Genomic DNA, 15,497 nt, shown 5'->3' on the forward strand with positions numbered 1-15,497 from the left:
GTTTGTGTAATGAATTTCTTTACCGTAGGTCACTGTTTCCCAACCATGGTGCCACCAGCTGTTGCAAAACTACAACTCCCAGCATGCCCGGACAGCCAACGGCTTATTCTGTAGGAGTGCTTGAATTCATTACTCCAGCCTATTCTCATGTATTCAATGCTTTTTAGAAGTATGTTTCCCCAAAGGAAAGCATTGCCTTTAAGAAGGGAGGTGGATACAATCAATTTTTCCTGATTACCCAACTCTTAAGGGGAAAATAACCCAAGTTAGAGACTGTTACGCTTCATTTTCAGTATACCTGGCAGTAAATGATCCTGTGCATACACATACTTGTTCTTGTGCTATAGGTCAATTCAGCCTGCTGCAGATGTCCATACAGATACAAGAAAAAAACTTGTATTGTTATTTACAATGGTGGTCTAAGGTTAGCAAATGCAGTGATATGCCGTATAATTGCATATATCGTGGGCATTCACCATAGTTTTTCAATGCATATTCCTTCAAAGCAATATAGGTAGAGCGTCACAGTGAAGCATCGTCATGTGTCTTACAGGAGTTAATGGACAGAATTGGTTTTAGGTCTTTGGCTAGGCTTTTAAATATTGAGTGGTTAAAAACCTATATTTATTTTTTCTTGTTTTCCATTATAGACCATGGGTGGTGATTTTTCTGGAAAAAATCAAGACTGTTCAAAAGGAATATATGCACTTGCAGGTATGTCTACTAGTGGGTAATACATTACCTAATCTTTGATCTGTCCCTGGATAATGAAGTATAAGAATATGAATTAGAATATGGAGTCAATAAGGATTATTCCCCTCCCTTTCCCCATATATATTATTATATTAAATTATATATTATATTACCCTGCTGATTTTATCACTTCTGGCTGATTGTCTAATATGTATGGGAGCCACTACCATTCTTAGAACTTATTTATATGAGTACTCTGGGTTTATTGTCCGGGCTTGCTATCTAGTTTCTCTGTGTTCACTGCTATACACTGTCAGTGCTTGACGGGAAATTAAATAAAGAGGCATTTGGCACCACATATGGTAAAGAACTACTTGGCCCTCTTAAGTTTGTCTGCACAATTTGAACTCCTCATACACGTTGCCCTCTCGTGACTGTTTCTCTGGAGGATGATCTGTAGAATTTCCTCATCCTAGCGGTCATATTTACAGTTTTCTCGGTTGCTCTTCATTGGCCACTAGGAGGCGTTGACACTAGGCAAAAAAAGTCGACTCCTCCCTGGCAGGATATACCTGCCCACCTGCCGTGAGGAAACCAGTTTTAGTTTAGTGTCAGTAGGAGGCAGGCACAGATCTGGAGTTCTCCAGACTGGTCCATTCCTTTTAGTTTTTAGTATAGTTGGGTTTTTTTTCTTCCATTTTGTTTTCCTTTTTCAGGTGGGGGTTCAGGAGTATGGCTCTACCTGTTCCTCCTTATGCAATGAAGGGGCACAGGGCATAGAGTATGTGCTGTTAACCCCATCTCGCCAGGGGTAGCACCTTGGGTCCGGGTCCCCCCAGAGTCCCTGCTACTCTTGCTGATGCAGCCTGGCATGATGCAGATGACACCTAGCTGGTTGAAGACATGTGCAGGTGAGTATTGGCAGTTCAGGGGAGTATGCCCCCCCTCCTCCCCCTTCCTCCTTTTCTTCCCCTTTCCAGTTATCGGGCAAGGATCCTATCTTTATTCTTCTGTGGGGCTGTGCTTCCTCTCTGCAGGAGCCTTACGGGGTTAGCACGTGGGGACAGGGGAGCCTTACGGGGTTAAAGGGGTATTCCAGGCCAAAACTTTTTTTTATATATCAACTGGCTCCGGAAAGTTAAACAGATTTATAAATTACTTCTATTAAAAAATCTTAATCCTTCCAATAGTTATTAGCTTCTGAAGTTTAGTTGTTGTTTTCTGTCTAACTGCTCTCTGATGACTCACGTCCCGGGAGCTGTCCAGGTCCTATGGGGATATTCTCCCATCATGCAAGGGATATTCTCCCATCATGCACAGCTCCCGGGACGTGACATCATCATTGAGCAGTTAGACAGAAAACTTCAGAAGCTAATAACTATTGGAAGGATTAAGATTTTTTAATAGAAGTAATTTACAAATCTGTTTAACTTTCCGGAGCCAGTTGATATATATGTAAAAAAAAAATTTCGGCCTGGAATACCCCTTTAATGCATGACTATGCCTGCATGATTATACTGTAGGGAGCCGGGGTCCCACATGTGCAGCGCTCTGTGCTGCACTCTCTTGGAGATGCTGGCACCTACCGTAGCTAGCTACGCTGCATCGGGGGCCCACGTTTTCTTTATCTCCCCCTCCTCCCTTGCCAGTTCTCCTTTTTGGGCAGCACCTCCGCCCGCACCTTCCCTCAGCACCAGCTGTAGAGTAGCGCTGGCTGGAGTTCACACTTTCATTTCCGGCCTCCCCTCAGCTTGGGGCGGCCGGAGCGTGGGAGGACAATAAATTTAGGCCGCGGCTTTAGCCTGTATGTTTGGGCGCGAGCTTCGCTCACTTCTCCCTCTGGCGCATGCTCTTACAGGGCTCCCTCTCACTTCTCCCGCCGGCCTATTGTGTTCCAGCGTGCGCACCAGAGGTCACTGACCTCCCTATCAGAGTGGTGCGCACGCTCTGGCTGGGTCATCACCCTGGACACTTCAGCTCCGCCCCCCTTTCTCCCCACAGCGCGCGATACGGTGACCAACACAGGTGAGTCCTGTGAGGATCCCTCCCCTTCTCCCAGGCCTCTACAGCCAGTTGCTTGAGGGGCTTGGGGTGCATCCAATCAGGCACCTTTGCGCCCTCTGCAGCCTGATCTGGTTGAGGGCTGGGCTTAGAACGACAGGTGTTGTAAGTCAAGCCTGTGGTTTGCCTGCCGGAGCTGTTGCTATGTGCTGCTGGGTCTGCTGTCTGCTGGACACAGCTTCCTGGGTGAGAGCTGTCCATGTTGTCTTTCTAGCCCTCTCCCCTTCCAACACTGCTACCCCAGGTCTGGCGCTTCGGCTGATCCATCCGGCCCCACCTGCAGCACCTTGGGGCGTGCCGGAGTCCGTGCTCCGGTTCCAGACAGTTGCCGGTCACCCTGTGATTAATTGAAATCCTCTGCAGGGTCTCTCGTACGGACCGACTGGGCGAGTTTGGTCCTCAGGGTGCGCTTCCCCTCCCCTGTCCGCCCCAAGTCCTGTGTCACGCCACCTAGGGCTTCTGGGACCCGATCCTGTTCTCTGGCCACCAGCTCTCGATCTGGGTTGCCCCTGAATAGGTCTCCTGGAGTCCACTCAAGCTCTACCGCTGTCAGAGTATAGCACGGACCAAGGGTCAGATGCGGAGGAGTCCTCTCGCGCAGCAGACATTGTGGATGGCCTGTTTGGCAATCAAGGACACCTCTCTACATACAGGACCCAGAGACTGTGGACTCCATTCCAGAAATCTCCTTCCGCGCCTCTCGTCAGTCTCAGACGAGTTCCTGGATGCGGCCTGAATGCATCTGGAACAACGTTCTTGGAAGAGTTCAGGACTACAGACCCTATACCGTCTCCAAGTGGAACTCTCCTCCCTGGGGGGCTCTCCGGTGTCCTGTCTGTCTAGTCTGCCACTCTCTCTGGCGAATATGGCTATCCTAACAGAGCCTACGGCTGGCGTGTTGGGCACCCTCTGAGCTTTGTCTAGGGATTCTCTCGGGTACCTTCCTGTAGATATGGCCACCTTGCTCTGCAAGTGCAGAAGTTTTTGTTTGTACCACATCCTTGGTTGCCAAGTGTTTTGCTTCGGCTGACAGCAATTTGATCGCCAATAAGGGCACAGTGCTGACCTATCTGTGCTGTCCCCTTTTGCGCCGTCGGCCAGCACCTGACGGTGCATCCTTGCATCGAGTCAGACTGTGATCTGTATGATTGCCGCCTCCACCAGTTCCTCATCAGGGGCTACTGCATGCAAGTCTAGAGTTTTCCGTCCCTCACTACTAGTGTGTGAAGTAGGGAAGAATATCCCTTCGGGTCCAAGAGTCTATGACAGTCAGCCGGCTGTTAGTCCGCTTGGCCTCCTCACCGCCAGGTCCCTTGTGGCAGGTTTCCGTTCATTCACTCTGTGTTTTTGCTTTAACCTTGTGCGGTAAGCCAGACTGTCTGCATGGTTCCTAGAGCCTCTTAGAGCCCCGGCAGTGTAGTACCTTGAGGCGTTGCCTTGCTGGCACCCCTGGGAGGTAGGATGTGGGCGTTGTCTACAGATCCTTAAAGACTCAACAGATCTCCTAATTTTGACAGGGGGCATGCCGTTTTTCCTACAGGGACACTGCTCCTTGCCTCTTTTTGGCAGGGGGCCTGATAGGGCAACGTTGTGTGTTCATCCTGACCCCCCAATGTCTCTGGGTATCCTTCCGGAGTTCCTACCTTCTACGCTGGGCAGCTCAGTCATCTGAGCCTTTGCCTTTGGACAAGGGCCAGCATGGCTCAGTTGTTGCAGCGTCTGCCTTTTTCTTGCAAAGGCCAGGGGTTAGTCACTTTTGAGGACTTGCTTCAACTTTGTTGATGCAAATGCTCCTTATGTGCATTCGTAGTCCTTTTGCTTTGCCTAGCCCGAGTGTCCCAGATTTCTCTGGGAATGGGCACCGCTTTTCTGTGCCTTTTTTGGTATGTTTTTTTTTTGTTTTGTTTTTTTTGCAGGGGTTGCTATTGTCACCCACTGGGGCTCAGCTTGACCAGTGTCTGCATTTTCCACGACTGCCTGTTGTTCCCTCTCCTCTGGGAACCTGATTGCAGTGCATTCCTCTGCCATGATTGGTTTCTTTTCTTTCCCCTTACTTCTGGGGTATCTAGCGGATTCCTTGTTTGCTTGAGCAATCAGGAGGAGGACCCACCCGTTATGCCTGTGTGCTCTCGGCTTACTGTTGCAGCCTGGCACTTTCCTCTTTTTCTTAGTTGCCTGCTGTTTCGTCAGCCTCTCTCTGCTGGAGGAATTTATACAGTCTTGTATGGCTATGGCGGTTGGGCTTATCTGTGGTATGGTTCCTACCATCGTCCTCCTCCTTCCTTGGTGGGGATCTCCTGGCTATTGGTCCATTTTTCCTTCTGACTCTGTTTGTTGCACCGCACTGCAGTCTACCCGACACAGCAGTCGTAGCCTTTAGGTGCCCGGAACTTGGGAGTTCCGGCTAGGCTCCCTTTTCCCTCTACCTCCGGTCCTGTCCTGACGTTTTTTTGCCTCAAAATTTCCGGGTTCATTTGGATCACTGGGGTCTGAGGTTTGTTCCCCCCCTCTTCTTGTAGCTTGAGTGCTGGGGAGTCTTCTTGCATTGGGCAATCCCTCTCACTTAGACGGCCTTCCTGTTCTGGGGGCCGTGGTGAGGGTGGGGGTCTCGGGCATGCATGGCATTTCTGCCCAGCTCCTCTCGGCTTCCCTGGGGGGGGGGGCAGCGGTCTCGCTGTTCCACGCTTCTTCTGGTCTTGTCTTATAAATGCATTGCCCTGAGCATTTCGCTGTGGCTGGGGTTGCTCCTACTTTTTGGGTGTGGGACCTTCAGGAATTCCTGGAACCTTCTCAGGGCTTTCCGGTCCTTGTTTGGCCATATTCCAGCTTATGTGGACGTGTTTTCCTCGTCCTGCTTTTTTCGGTTCACACTCGGTGTCCTCCTTTCTGAGTCCTTTTCCTCACAATTTTCTCGTGCTTTGATCCTGGGATGGTGGTTCTGGAACCGGAAGCCTTCGGTTCAGGTTGTCTTAATATGCACCTTGCCTCCCAGCAGACAGTTTTTGTCTCTCTTCCGGTTTTCTGAAGGTTTTCGCCTTCACTTCCATATGCTTGGCCTTTTCCGGGCATACGCATCTCCATGGCGTTTTCTCACCATGTTCTCTTAAATCTGTTTATTTACTGGATGGGGTTCTCTTGCCGTTCTCCTTTCCACGAGTTTAGCAGCCGGGATGGTACTCTGGATGGTTCTGTGGTCTCCTTGGCCTTGGGTTCTTCCTTCCTCCAGCATGGTGCATGGTCCTTGGGTCCCTGAGATGGCCGTTCTTGTTCCTCTATGTGGCCAGTTGGTCCCAGGTCTCTGAAACAGGACGGTTTCTTCCTGGTCGTCCTCTCCCCATCTGTTGGTTGGGGTTTTTTTTTTTAGACGCTCTCTTTCTGCTTCCGGTTGCCTCTCGGCCCAGGGTCTTGCTCACAAGCATGGCGGCGGTTGTGGTTCAGTCTCTGGTACATCCCAATAGTGTGTCCCCCAATGAAGAGCGACCGAGAAGTAGATTTTTTGGTACTCTCTGTAAAATCTCTTTCTCGTAGCCTTTATTTGAGGGACACAGCACCCACCCATTTTTGAGTCTTGTCCTGATAATCCTTTCTGGTTGTTTTTTTTTTATTATCCAGGATTCCTTTCTAGGGTCCTTCAGACGCTGCTTGTTGACTTCTACTACTGCTTTGTGACAAAACTGGTTTCCTCACGGCAGGTGGGCGGGTATATCCTGCCAGGGAGGAGTAAACTTTTTTGCCTAGTGTTAACGCCTCCTAGTGGCCAGAGCATATACCCAAGAGTGTGTCCCCCAATGAAGGCTACGAGAAAGAGATTTTACTAAGAGTACAAAAAAAATCTACCTTTTCATGATCTTTCCATGTATAGTTTCCCCTTAGATGTTGTGTATGTGCTCAGGATTTATATGCGTATTGTGTCCATAATGGCCCTCATTTACTAAGCTAAAACCCACTAGTTTTTGTTATCTTGGTGCATGGTCTCAGACACTGTGCCACAGGAAAATCCACTATCCCGATATTGCAGTGGGAAAAGCCGAAAAGGGGGTGGTTTCACTACCCAACCTATTTACTATTGAATTCACAGAAAATCCTGTGAATAAATGGCTGGAAATTTTAACCTAGAAAAAGCTGGTCAGAAAATGTTCCTGACTTGTACATCTGTGCTCCCCATAGTAAATAGGGTTGAATCCTACAAGTCTGAAACAACATTTCACACTAGTAAAAACCCGACATTCTTCGTAAATGAGGCCCAATGTGTCCATAGAGTTTAATGTAATGTCCAGTATCCACATGACCTGCCAATCATAAAAGTCGGGTTGTGGGTTGACAACTGGGCCCCTGTGAATCAAGAATAAGCAGGACTATGGCCCAGGACAGTCTCTGCTTTCATTGTAGTTGTGGCCACCTTTGCTCTAAACATGTTGAAATGAACGGCAATCCCTCTCGTTTTCAATAATACACTGGATCATGGGTTTTTTCGTAGGATTATGCACATTGCAGATATCGCTGTACTTCTGCTGCTTTCCTTGACCTAAATACCAGTATTTGCATTTATCGTCATGTCACTTCTTGCAGGCCTGTCAACATCTTTATTCATAAGAGATTTTCTGGATTTTAATCATATATTTTTTTTTCTTTTTCATGCAGCAAGAGATGTATTTCAGATGCTAAAGAAACCAAATTATAAGAAACTAGAGCTTCAAGTATACGCTACATTTTTTGAAATCTACAGCGGTAAAGTAAGTGTGTCATGACGTGCATTGGATTTTAAATATGAAAATCTATTTCTAGTGGATTTTAATATGTCCTTATTATGAATATAATTATGCTGAATGGCTACACTAATGCTCCAGCAGGCACTGTGCGGAAACTGTGTAAAAGGTTCCTTTAACAGACACCAATCTATTAGACAGATACATCTGCCCATCTAAAAGAACCTTATGGTAGTTGTGGCAAGCAATTTAGGGCATGTGAAAAGTTTTGATCAGTCTCGGTCTAAGGCAGTGTTTCCCAACCGGTGTGCCTCCAGCTGTTGCAAAACTACAACTCCCAGCATGCCTGGACAGCCGTTGGCTGTCCAGGCATGTTGGGAGTTGTAGTTTTGCAACAGCTGGAACCGCACCGGATGGGAAACACTGGTCTAAGGGTTCAGGTGCCCATAATCTATAGATATAGCTTGGGGAAGTGTGCTCAGGCCACGGATATATCTAGAGATCTGGGGGGGGGGGGGGTCTGAATACTAAGACACCGACCAATCCAAACTTTTGACGTGCCTGCAACATGTCAGAAGGTTTTTGTTATGTTTTATCTTTTTTATTTTTTATATATATATATGTAATTGATAAGAACATTTTAGGGTTTAACCTAGAGTGTCTATATATGGGCTTTCAATGTTTACACAATTGGCTTCCTTTGTCTTATGAGGCTAACGTTTTATCCAGCAATTGATGTAGGGTCCCAATGGGTAGTCCTCCCACTTATGAATAGATGATGAATTCTAAGAGTTTATAAGAGTGATGTTATAAAGCAAGTCAGTCATTCATTCATCCATGTATTTATTTTATTAAGGTTTTTGACTTATTGAACCGGAAAACCAAATTAAGAGTTCTGGAAGATGGCAAGCAGCAGGTGCAGGTGGTTGGCCTACAGGAAAGGGAAGTGAAGTGTGTAGAAGATGTTCTCAAGCTCATTGAGATTGGCAATAGCTGCAGGTATGTTACAGTTTACTTTAAGACTGCATGCAAACTGCTTTATAAATGTATGGCTCTGAAGGGTTAAGGCCATATAGGGAACCCCATATGATTGACATGCAATCTGATCCAGCAGCATACAGAGCAGAAAGAGCTGTGCAGGCTTATAGATAGATAGAGATACAGATAGATAGAACAAGGCAGATAGATTTGTGGGAAAACATTCAGTATAACTTCTAATTTATTCATATAAATCTCTGCTAATTCTGGGCTAATCCAGTGGGGAGTCCTACTCATTGACTTTATCTCTGTATTTACACTTACACATGGAAAGCTGTCAATCATTGGGTGGGACTACCCACTGGACTCCTAAACACACAATGAGCAAATATTTATTTGAGTAAAATGAAAGTTAATCTGAATGTTTTCACACAAAGCTTTATATTAATCTGCTCATCTTCTCCTGCAGTCCATTTTACTGGCAGATTAAACTGCATTTCTCGGTCGATCTTCATTGGGGGACACCGGTACTGACACTTGCCACTAGGAGGCGCTGACACTAGGAAAAAAAAAGCCGGCTCCTCCCTGGCAGGATATACCCGCCCAATGGAAGTGAGGTAATCAGTTTTAGCTAGTGTCAGTAGGAGGCAAGACACAGGTCTGGGAGCTCCCCAAACCTGATCTTTTTTAAATTATTTTATAGTAAGGGCTGTTTAGTTTTTTTCCTCCCTTTTGTTCCCCTTTTTCAGGTGGGGGTTCAGGAGCATGGCGCTACCTGTTCCCCCATATGCGATGAAGGGGCACAGACATTGAGTTATGTACTGTTAACCCCTTCTTGCCGACGTCCAGCACCTGAAGGGTGTACCCTGGGTCCGGGTCCCCCACTGCCCCTGCTTGCCATGCCATCTTAGCCTGGTATGATGCAGCGTGGCCATAAGCTGGTTGAAGATGCCTGGGGGGGGGGGGGGTTGGTTAAGGGTGGTTGTGTTTTCTACATACTCTGTTCTGGAGAACAGCCGCTTGCCCTTTGCAGCGGCTCCCTCCGCAGGTGTATTCAACTGGTGGGATTTCAGGGGGTTATGACGGCAGATGGCTCCCCCCTTCTTCTCCCCCTCAGCCAGTGCACGAACCAGGAGGCCAGGCAGCGCCTTCTCTCCAGGTGTGCGCACTCTACGGGTCATTGTTATGACCAGCGGGTACTTACCCGTGGCCATTATTCTGTGCGCCTCCAGTGGTGCCTAGCTCCGCCCCTCCACCATTGCAGAGGTAAGCGGCACTCCATAGAGCGGTACTGCTGTCCTCCCTAACCACAGCCCGGCGGAACTCTTCCAGCCGGCCTTCTCTCCTGGCCTCTGAGCTGTGCGGCTGCTTTCCAGGTGCTTCTACAGCGCGCTGCTCTGAGCCGTCACAGCTCCCAAGGCTGCCTGCATGCGTGCTGCTTATAGTGTGGGCGTGCTAGCCCCTCTCCCTTAAGGGTTCATGCGGCCACTTACAGCGTGGGGCGCCTTGCTCCCCACGCTTCCTTCCTGCCATGTTCAGTACAATCACACACACACAAAAAAGTGCTTCTAGTCACTCTGACCACTTGGTGTTGCTTGGCACCCTCCTGTGGTCATTAATTGAATTGTATTTCCATTTCTTCTTGTGTGGTTCCTCTTGACATCCAATAGCTATTACAGGCCTGTAATATCTGTTCTTATCAGCTTAATATCTGCTAGGCTTTTTTTCTAGGGACTGTATATGGGGGCCACCTTCTTTGCTTCCATTGCCTCACAAGGGGCCTGATGTGGCAAATTACCTTGAGTCAGATACGGTACGCCTCCAGTATACCTATTTTCTGCTGGGTTCTCACATTGTCAGGGAAGCTTATGCGATTCTCCATGGCGGGTTGTTGCCGGAGATTCACGATCCCTCGGAATTTCTGGGGATACATTCAGCGACTGTTTTCCCCTATCGCTGGGTGCCATACCATGTTTGTCGTGCCCTCGGCCGAATTCCCCCCCTGACGGACGCTATGGATGTTTTGGCAGTTCCTCTTCTGTCATTCCGCTGGTCACCCATCCTTGGCGTGTGCATACTATCTGTCCCTCCTCCACAGGCTGCCGCATCCGCGGCTAGTGCTCCGGATCCCCATGTCCAGTGAGAGGTCTCCGTGGAAGTGTCCCTGATATCAATATGCCAGACAGTAGTTTAGCCTGTCACTCATCTCACAGCTGCCGCATCTGCGACTGGATTTCGGCACCCCACTACTAGTGAGAGGTTTCCGATAGAGTGACCTGTTGTATACTATGGACCCATTCCAGTAAGCCAGACTGGGGTCTGCGTGGTTTCCTTCACCGCCTGTCATTCATCATGCAGCTGAGGCATCTGTGACTGGAGTTCTGGTTCCCCTCTGCTGTGCGAGGGGTCCGAAGAAGTGCCCCAACGTGTGCTATGACCCTATACGGGGTGACGGGATACAATACACGGCTACTCAGCCTTCTCCAATCTCCCAGGGTGGCGGGGATGCTATCCTGGCTCTTAGGCCTCCCCTCCCTCCCACATGCGACAGAGGGGCACAGTGTTTGCATATCTGGCTGTTGTCCCCTTTTCGCCAGGTGTACTGGTTTAGCAGACTGTTGTCTGCACGGTTTCTGACCCTGTCTGTCTCCCATGTCGGGGCTGTCGCGGGCATGGCCAGGTTTTCCGTACTTCACTGCTTGTGTGAGGAATCTGGATGAGGGTCCCTGCAGGTACTGGGACTAACGCCAGACAGCCAAACTTTCGTCTGCTAGGTCTCTTACACTGCCGTGTCGCCCGTTCAACCGGCCGCACTACAGTACCCAACTTCTTGTGGGAAGGCTTGATGGAGGGATCCTGTGCGTTCAGGAATCTTTTACCAGTCAGCCAGACAGTTGTCTGCATGGTTTACTGCTACATCGGGTCATCTACCATACACTTCTCTCACCGTGGACGGAAGTTCAGGTAACCCACTGTTAGGGTGTAGTTCAGAGTGAATCACCCCATGTTGCTCTCACGGCTGAAGACTGGTAACCCACTTTCAGTGTGTGGTTCTGCTTGCGGGACCCAGTGTGGCCATGGTCTCTACGCCAGATAGCCAGATTGTGTCTGCATGGTTTTCTATTCGCCAGGTCTTCCCCATTCCTGCCGCTCCCGCATCTGCAGTCCATGTGAAGTTCCATAATCTGTGTCTCTGTGGGTTCCTTTCTTTTATACCGGTACGTCTGCCTTTGTCTGCATGTTTCCTGCCCCACATGCATCCTTCATCTCTGCATCTGCTACAGCAGTCCTGGTGTGTGACACCATTAGGAAATGGGGTGTAGGCATTTCCTGCAGGTTCCATGGCTTTTCACAGCAACTTCAGCACTCTCTGTTCCCCTTTCCATGTGTGCTGCGTTGGTCTGCTAGAGGCATGCCTTCCGTACTACCAGATTTTTGGATGTCTGCAATTTCTTTTGTGTCTGCAGTCTTGGTACCCCACTAATGCCGTGAGGTAACCATGTCGGTATCCCTACATATGCTATGGACTCTCTGCACGTGTAGTGACACCTTCCCTTCTGTCGGTGGGTTGTGCCTCTGGTTTTGATGTGATCTTGTTTCCACAGATCTACAGCGGTTGAACTCCTCTGTTCTGGCATGGGGCCTGATGGGGCGCCGCCGTCAGTTCAGCATCCCCCTTATACCTCCAGGTATCTTCCTGTGTTCCTGTGCAGGGTGGCTCAGGCACCTGCTGTGTTGCCTTAGACTCGACTGCGATGGCTCCATTGGCGCCCATCTGGTCCAGGGTTTCACCCCAATGGGGGGGGGGGTTCCTCTCAATGCTGTTGGTTACTGTGTGCTTGTGCTTCTTACTTGCATTCGTAGTCACGTCTTTGTGTCTTTGCCCTGCACCGGAGTTTGATATTCCAATCCCTCTGGGGACACAATTTAGATCCTCTATTCCTCGATATGTTGTCACAGGGTTCCTGGGGGCTTCATCCACAAATTACTTTGTTCTGTTGCCGCAGGGCGGAATTACCCTGTTCCTTCAGTGCCTGGCACACTTGATACTCCCCCTTCCACAGGGGGTACGGGGATCAGGGAGCTTGACATGGTCAGTTCCTGAGTTTCATCTCGACCACTCCTTGTTTTCCCCTCCACTGGGGGGGGGGTGGGGGGGGGGGGGGAGACTGTTTCGCTGAGCGCTTTCTATTGCCAAGATGGAACAAACAACAAAAAACGTGGTCTCAAATGGCTGGAGGTGCTCAACCCCAAATGCGGTTGTGCATTTATACTGGGGGAGCAGATCTTTCCCTTGTAGACCGTTGCTAGGGGCGATCCCCAGCATAAAAATGCATACAATGGAGGATGCCTGCAGCGGACTACAAGTGCCACAATAGAATCCTACACCAGATAAACTGTGTGGATGTGTAACAATTAGAATAATACAATACAGGAATATGGGTGCACTACTGTGGTAGATGTATACAGTGACATTGGCTATCCCTCAACACTGATGTTAAAATTTAGACATTCGCCAGTGTATTCTTATATGAAGGACACCAGAGCCCACACACCAACGCCAAGGTTTCTCAAAATGGCGCGGGACCTACATTAATCCTACCTGTACGTGATAAGCAAAACAGGGGCCAGTGGGCAATTACGGCAGCATTCGGTCGACTCACAACTTCTTCCCAGATACCCTCCAGCGTGACTGAGCAGACATGCAATGGGAGGAGGGAGGCAAGTTGCAAGCCCCACCTGAGCTGGCTAATATGGGTGCATTGCCTCACAGGTGCTACCATAATGCTGCCTTGAAGATATTCAAGGCGCATTAATTTTGGAGTTTACACACCTCCAAGTATAAAATTTAAACAAACAACAAAAAACGTGGTCTCAAATGGCTGGAGGTGCGCAACCCCAAATGCGGTTGTGCATTTATACTGGGGGAGCAGATCCTGCCCCTGTAGACCTGCCCTTGGCGTTGGTGTGCGGGCTCTGGTGTCCTTCATATAAGGATACACTGGCGAATGTCTCAATTTTAACATCAGTGTTGAGGGATAGCCAATGTCATTGTATACATCTAGCACAGTAGTGCACCTATATTCCTGTATTGTATTATTGCCAAGATGGAGCCATCTCTCTTCCTACCATATGGTGGGGTATCTGGCTGGGCCCTGTTTTTTACTGCGAGCATTCAGAAGAGCTTTTAGCAGTCTATGCTTGTGTGCTTACTGCCCACTATTGCAGCCTGGCTCTCTTCCTATTTCTTGGTTATCTACTGCTGCTCATGCAGCCTTGGCACTCTCCTCTGTTGGAGGAGTTTATGCGATTATGTATGGATCGGCGACAGCCAGTCTAGCCACTGTCTGTTGTTTGGGTCCTGCCATTGCTTTCCTCCTCCCTCGGCGCAATCTCCTTGGAGGGTGTGTTCATCCTTCTCTTTGACAGTGTCACTTGCGGTGCACTGACACCACAGTCTTTTGGGGTAACCTTCCTGTGCTCCAGAACCTGGGAGTCCCAGCTGGGTTCCTTTTGTTCCCCCTCCATCATTCCTGTTTGGACAGGATGTTGCTTTGCAGTGCTCTGGTCCGCTTGGACCGCTGGTGTCCAAGACCAGTTAGTCTCCTTGTCTTGGACACTATACTGGGATGCTGTGGCGGGCCTTCTAGGTCGGTGCTCCTTATTCTTGGGCCTTTGTGATGGTTGAGGTCTTGGGCATGTGAAGCGATCCTGTCCAGACTTCTCCATGATCCCATTTGTGGGACGGTCTCTCTGTACCGCACTTCTTCTTGTCTCGACACGGAAGCTTGTCACCCGGAGCGTTTTGCGGACGTTGGGTTAGTGCTGGGCGAGATACCGATTTCATACCGGTGTGAATTTTTCCCTATACTGCAATACCGGTCAGGCCCCTTCCCCCTCGAATGAATGCATCATCAGCCACAGTGCGCTTGGAAACTAATCATATATGACCCGCGGGCGCTGTCCTGCTTTTCCTCCCTCCACCGAATGAATGAACTATCAGTCGCAGTGCTGTCTCCACATCGGGGGACTAATCATGTTGCCCGCAAGCGCTGATCTCCTTTTCCTCCTGTGAGCCGTGGCGCTGGAAATGAAGGAGTTGTGAGCCGCGGGCGCAGGACGGAGAACGGAAGCTGTCACCTCCCCCTGCAAGCGCTGAAAGCCAGTGGGCTGCGGGCGCTGCAGAGCTTCAGTAGTTCTGCAGTGCCTGCGGCCCACTGGCTTTCAGCGCTTGCAGGGGGCGGTGATATCTTCCATTCCCCTTCCTGCGCCTGCGGCTCACAACTCGTTAATTTCCAGCGCCGGGGCTCACAGGAGGAAAAGGAGATCAGCGCCTGCGGGCAACATGATTAGTCCCCCGATGTGGAGACAGCGCTGCGACTGATAGTTCATTCATTCGGTAGGGGGGGGGGGGGTGGAAGCAGGACAGCGCCCGCGGGTCATATATGATTAGTTCCCAAGCACACTGTGGCTGATAATTGATTCGAGAGGTGTGGGGGGGGGGGGGGGGGGGGAAGAGAATGAGTATGGTGGTAAGGGGGAAATGAATGGGGAAAAAAATACTGTGGAACCGCCAGAAGGTTGAAAAATTCTGTCATACACATTTTTGGTCATACTGCCCAGCACTTCATTACCCTTCACGTGTAAGTCTTCCAGGTGCCTCGGAAACCTCCAATTCCCATGTCTGTTGCTCAGGTGTTCCAGGATGGCCCTTTTCAGGGCGTTCCGCTCATTTTTTGGCCGTTCTTACCACCTTTCTCCTCTTTCGGGGTCCATGTACTCCCGAGACGGAGGGCGTTTCAGTCATCCGGATTCTACCAGTCGAGCTGATTTTTCCTCCCGGGTGCTCGCGGCGGGCCCCTGGGACAGGGGTTTTGGGTCTGTAGATGTTCAGGTCATTGTTCTTATGTGCCAGACCTCTCTAGAGCCGGTTTCAGTCTTTCTTTTCTTCAGCTGCCCGCCATGGTGTTTTTCTGCCATGTTCTCTTGATTCTGTTGGCTCTGGATGGGGTTCTCTTGTGCACTTTTTCCGTTTTTGTTTTCCAGCCGAGCTAGCCT

The 15,497-nt window shown here is 49.5% G+C and overlaps 1 protein-coding gene across 5 annotated transcripts in view; it reads left to right on the top strand.

Moving 5' to 3' along the window:
• KIF2A (kinesin family member 2A) overlaps positions 1-15,497 on the top strand; it is a 102,084-nt gene that overhangs the window by 58,657 nt on the left and 27,930 nt on the right. For all 5 annotated transcript variants that reach the window (XR_008848050.1, XM_056541167.1, XM_056541181.1 and 2 more), the window contains exons 11-13: positions 651-714; positions 7,396-7,487; positions 8,317-8,459. Coding sequence is in view for 4 of the 5 variants with exons in the window: in XM_056541167.1 (XP_056397142.1) it covers positions 651-714; positions 7,396-7,487; positions 8,317-8,459 (299 nt within the window). In the remaining variant the exon portion in view is untranslated. The remainder of the gene's footprint in view (positions 1-650; positions 715-7,395; positions 7,488-8,316; positions 8,460-15,497) is intronic.

Source organism: Hyla sarda, chromosome 1 (assembly GCF_029499605.1).
Source record: "Hyla sarda isolate aHylSar1 chromosome 1, aHylSar1.hap1, whole genome shotgun sequence".
In the NCBI taxonomy this organism is placed as follows: domain Eukaryota; kingdom Metazoa; phylum Chordata; class Amphibia; order Anura; family Hylidae; genus Hyla; species Hyla sarda.